Source organism: Sinocyclocheilus anshuiensis, unplaced genomic scaffold (genome assembly GCF_001515605.1).
Source record: "Sinocyclocheilus anshuiensis isolate Anshui unplaced genomic scaffold, SAMN03320099.WGS_v1.1 scaffold411, whole genome shotgun sequence".
Taxonomy (NCBI): domain Eukaryota; kingdom Metazoa; phylum Chordata; class Actinopteri; order Cypriniformes; family Cyprinidae; genus Sinocyclocheilus; species Sinocyclocheilus anshuiensis.
The window spans coordinates 508,318-513,789 of record NW_015549608.1 but is presented as its reverse complement, the minus strand read 5'-3'; the positions used below and the strand labels follow the sequence as shown (position 1 = coordinate 513,789).

Below are 5,472 nucleotides of genomic sequence, written 5' to 3'. Positions count from 1 at the left end.
ACCTAATGTAAGAAGCCTTCTCCCTTGTACCTGACTGTGATGCACACAATCCTCCTTGCCAAACAAGTTCCATCTGTGTTACTCCTCTCTTGCCAACTGAAATGCGTAATACACTCATTAGAGTCTGAGCAAAAATTTTAGATATAACAACAAGACGGTTCATTCATAATATTATTTAAAAAATTATCAATAGTAACTCACATCACTCATGAAGGTATCCATCATCACCATGCGTGTGCATTAACTCTGCCCACCCTGCTTCTGATCACGTCGCTCGTGTTTTTTTCTTTGTTTTTCTTTTTTCACCTTATTTCAAATTACCGACTCACACTTTTCTCATCCTAATTTTACAAGTTCAAAGTTACAAAACACCACACGCACAGCACTGACTGACTCTGATAACGGCCGGGTGTTCTCCGAGTCCGATCGACTCGGGTATTACACACAATGTTAAACAGACCCGGGACCCGAAGTAATAGATTGGGACCCGACCCGGACCCGGCTGACCATTTAAAATATAGCCCCGAACCCATACGGATCCCAGGTCGGGTCCCGGGTCCTCGGGTCCTCCGTGTAGACCTCTAGTTGAGGCATCAAAAGTAACTAAGCTGTTTTATGGATGGTAACTGTAATATTATTACTGAAATCTTATTAGTAGTTAGTTACACTACTAGTTACTGCCCAACACTGGTTATAAACGTCCCAAACTCAGAGCAGATGCAGTGATGAGTTGTGATGAGCTCTTTACCCTGCAGGTGAGTTTTCTGGCCATGTGGACGATCTCTCCGTTGTTGTCCATGACCTCGTATCCGCTGCTCTGGCTGGAGTTCTCGGAGGAATCGTCTCCTCCGGCTAAACGCTCGGGAACGACGCCGCTCACCCGCAGCAGCTCCACCTGCAGACGACCTGCCACCTGCCAACAGAGATCGAGACCAGATGAGAAACGCCTCTAACAGCCAGCTCACCACACAGACGTCTGCTCACCTCCCCCTGCTGGCTGATGATGGGAACGGCGTACTGCAGCTTCACCTCATGAAACAGACACTCCAGGAAGACGTTTGCCACGCCGATGAGATTGTGATTCTCCTGCGCTTCATAGAACGGATCGCCCGCCTTACTGTGCAGCCGGTTCACCTGCGAGACACGCGGGAAAAACAGCCGAATCAAACTAAACTAAACAGAGCTGCTGCAGGTACATTTTAGACCTTTTAAGACCAATCATTTAAGGAATAAATGAAGAAGAAATTTATAAAAATGAAGTGAGTTTACTATTAAAACAAGAACAAATGTGGGCCGATAGGGTCAGAAAAATAGAGAAAATAATTAAACAAATAAATAAGAAAAAATGAATAAATGAGAAAACAACTAAATTAATGAGTATGTATGTTTATATATAAATGAATGTAAATAAATAAATGCGAATAAACAACTAAATAAATAACAATACACGAGTGAATATATGAGTAAAAAACCAAAAAATTTAAATTGAGTAAATAAACAAATAAAAATTAGTATATAAATAAACAAATTAGTAAATAACAATTTGTAACTAAACAACTAAATGAGTATATATGTTTATATATAAATGAATGTAAATAAATAAATGCATAAGGAAATAAACAACTAAATAAGAAAATAAATAAATAAAAATATACGAGTGAATATGTGAGTAATTAACCAAAAATATAAATAAAGGATTAAATAAATAACTAAATTAGAAAATAAATAAATGAGTAAATATACAAATAAAAATTAGTATATAAATAAACAAACAAATGAGTAAATAAAAATTTGTAAATAAACGGCTAAATAAATAAATAAACATAAACAGGTGAATGAGTAAATAATTAAACATATAAATAAATAAAAGAGTAAATATATAAATAAATAAAACATAAGCATATAAAGAAACAAGTTAATGAGTAAATAAAAATAAGTAAATAAATAAACAAATAAGTAAATAAATCAATAAAAAAGGGTGAATGAGTAAATAATTAAACATATAAATAAATAAAAGAGTAAATATCTAAATAAATAAAACAAGCATATAAAGAAACAAATTAATGAGTAAATAAAAATAAGTAAACAAATAAGTAAATAAATAAACAAATAAGTAAATAAATAAATAAAAATAAACGGGTGAATGAGTAAATAATTAAACATATAAATATATAAAAGAGTAAATATATAAATAAACAAAAAATAAGCATATAAAGAAACAAATAAATGAGTAAATAAAAATAAGCAAACAAATGACTAAGTAAATAAATAAGTAAATAAATAAATAAATATAAACAGGTGAATGAGTAAATAATTAAACATAAATAAATAAAAGAGTAAATAAATAAACAAAAAATAAGTAAACAATAAATAAATAAAAATGTAATGATCCTCATTTGTACGTTGCTTTGATTAAAAGTGTCTGTCAAATCAAACAAAAACAGGGTTTCTGCAGGTTTTGTGAAGGTAAATTTACATAAATTTTAAGACCAAGTAAAGAAAATTTAAGAAGCAAGTGGAAGGGGACATGAAGAAATTCATCAAAATTAAATGAGCTTATGATTAAAACAAGAACAAACATCTATTAATAGGGTCAGAAAAATAACCTTTTCAAAGAGAAAACAAGTTTGATTTTCCCATTGGCAGATAATTGTTCTTGTTTTAAGCATAAACTCACTTCATTTTGGAAATGTCTCATCATTTTGCATCTCAAGTAAATGTGTCTTGATTTAAGGATGTTTACATATTTGTGCTGGAAAACAAGACAAAAATATTGAGTAAGATATTCATTTTACATTTTTTTTGCAGTGCACGCAACATTTAATGTTGTGACTTCATGAATTCAAGACTTTCTGTTTAGACCCGCAGAAACCCTGCAAAAAGTGCTTTTTACACAAACAACTTTCAAAAGTTTGGGGACAGTAAGATGTTTTTGAAGTCTCTTCTGCTCACCAAGGCTGCATTTATTTGAACAAAAATACAGAAAAAAATGTAAAATTGTGAAATATTATTATAATTTAAAATAGCTGTTTTCTATGTGAATATCTGCTAAAATGTAATTTATTTCTGTGATCAAATCTGTATTTTCAGCATAATTACTCCAGTCTTGTGTCACATGATCTTCAGAAATCATTCTAATATGCTGATTTGCTGCTCGAGAAACATTTCTGATTATTATCAATGTTGAAAACAGTCGTACTGCACAATATTTTTATGGAAACTGTGATACATTTTATTTTTCAGGATTCACAGATGAACAGAAAGTTCAAAAGAACAGCATTTATTTGAAATAGGAATATTTTGTAACATTCTAAATGTCTTTACTGTCACTTTTGATCAATTCAATGCATCCTCGATGAATAAAAGCGTTGATTTGTTTCACTCACCACCTCCTGTGCTGCTTCTCTCCAGTCTCTGTAATGGTCTCTCATGTCCACTAGTTTGTTCTCTAGTTTCTCAATGGTCCACACCTGCGTTCCCTTCCCTTTACGTCGCACCTGGATCGCCGGTTCACTGACTATTGCGCCACGCTGTGATTAAAATAATTACAGCAATTAAATATTACAGAGGAAACATAATACAGCAACTATCAACTTCACTTAAGGTTTGCTTTCTAACAAGCAATGCATGAAGCTAACAAGTAATGCATGAACTGATAAATGTATAAATACAATGTAAATTGCTTTGGATTAAAGTATCTGCCAAATGCATGAATGTAAAAGTATATTTTTAGGTACTCGAACTGTTTGTCACCATTTTTAATTCATGTTGTCATTCAATTAATGTGAGGTCATAAACCTGCATGCATAATGATGATAAAAGCGTTCAAAAGAACAGCATTTATTTGAAATAGGAATATTTTGTAACATTCTAAATGTCTTTACTGTCACTTTTGATCAATTCAATGCATCCTCGATGAATAAAAGCGTTGATTTGTTTCACTCACCACCTCCTGTGCTGCTTCTCTCCAGTCTCTGTAATGGTCTCTCATGTCCACTAGTTTGTTCTCTAGTTTCTCAATGGTCCACACCTGCGTTCCCTTCCCTTTACGTCGCACCTGGATCGCCGGTTCACTGACTATTGCGCCACGCTGTGATTAAAATAATTACAGCAATTCAATATTACAGAGGAAACATAATACAGCAACTATCAACTTCACTTAAGGTTTGCTTTCTAACAAGCAATGCATGAAGCTAACAAGTAATGCATGAACTGATAAATGCAACAAAAATTGAATAAAATGCTCTTGTTCTCTTTCTATTTTCTGCATTTCACGTCTGCTCAGCTTGTATGCTGATCTAGTTTATATTTATATTTTATATTTGTGCATCTGCTGTTATAAAACAGAGCGTTCCGGTGCTTGATTCTGATTGGCTGAGCCGCATTCAAAGCTGTTGTAAATTAATCTACAAAGTAACACACACCTTTGTTTACGTTTGTGTGTTGCTCGGCAACCACTTTGTTGCAACCACAACTGTTTCTGAGGAGCTACATTGTTTGGTGGAAGAATACTGTTTTTATTAATATCATTACACTTTATTTGCTCGTGGAACCTTACTACGTATATGGAATAACCGTTTTATAAAAGCAATAAACCCCGTGAAGCCGTGGTTTACAGTGAATTTATAACAGCTAAAGGGGTTTTAGTCAATCCGCTTTGCGTCGTACCTAACAACGGCCCTTAGCTGTTATAAACTCACTGTAAACCATGGCTTCTTGGGGCTTATTGCTTTAAGTGAACGTTTCTCACCTTGCGGTTGGCGCTGAGGTTGGCGGCTGGGATCTGCAGCGTGACCTGATAGTCGGTGAGTTTGTGCATCTCCTCGGACAGAAAGTTCGCTTCTCGCACGAGAGTGTTCGCTCGGACCACCTGCTCACGCAGCCGAGACAGACTCTGACGGAACAGCTCGTCCCTGAAACACACGCAAGCGTGTCTATGGAGAAATCACCTCATTTTGAAAACAATATGGATCTGTTCCAAAACCTAGTGAGCTGCCTATGTAGGCAGTATTTTAAGGCATCACAGGCACAACAGGAAGACTGTTTCAAAAAGGAAGACGGCATGATTAGCGCCTTCTTTTGGCCAAAAGCTTCAAAAGCTGAATTGCATGTATCATTTATGGTGAAATCAATCCCATAATACACTGTGACCAAGGTTATTATTGTTAACTACTGTAAGTCTATTTATAAAAAAAAAGAATTAAAAAAAAAGAATATTGAAATAAAATATAAAAACATATTATATGTATTATATAATTAATAGTATATCATTAATTATTAATATTATATAACTAGTAATAATATATAATTATTTACTTATTAAAACTTTAATTCAGTTAGTTGCCAAGGCAACATTTCTAATTTTCATTTAGTTTTAGTTTAAGTACTAAAAGTATTAAAATAAATAAATAACACAACATATTAAAATAATATTAATAATAATAATATAAAAATAAGACACATATTAAAAAA

The 5,472-nt window shown here is 33.3% G+C and overlaps 1 protein-coding gene across 1 annotated transcript in view; it reads right to left on the bottom strand.

The window, feature by feature from the left end:
- LOC107659071 (kinesin-like protein KIF13A) overlaps nucleotides 1–5,472 on the bottom strand; it is a 70,889-nt gene that overhangs the window by 25,155 nt on the left and 40,262 nt on the right. The window contains exons 14-17 of the mRNA XM_016447884.1: nucleotides 4,751–4,913; nucleotides 3,947–4,090; nucleotides 985–1,134; nucleotides 749–913 (exon numbers count right to left, since the gene is read on the bottom strand). Coding sequence (XP_016303370.1) covers nucleotides 749–913; nucleotides 985–1,134; nucleotides 3,947–4,090; nucleotides 4,751–4,913 — 622 coding nt within the window. The remainder of the gene's footprint in view (nucleotides 1–748; nucleotides 914–984; nucleotides 1,135–3,946; nucleotides 4,091–4,750; nucleotides 4,914–5,472) is intronic.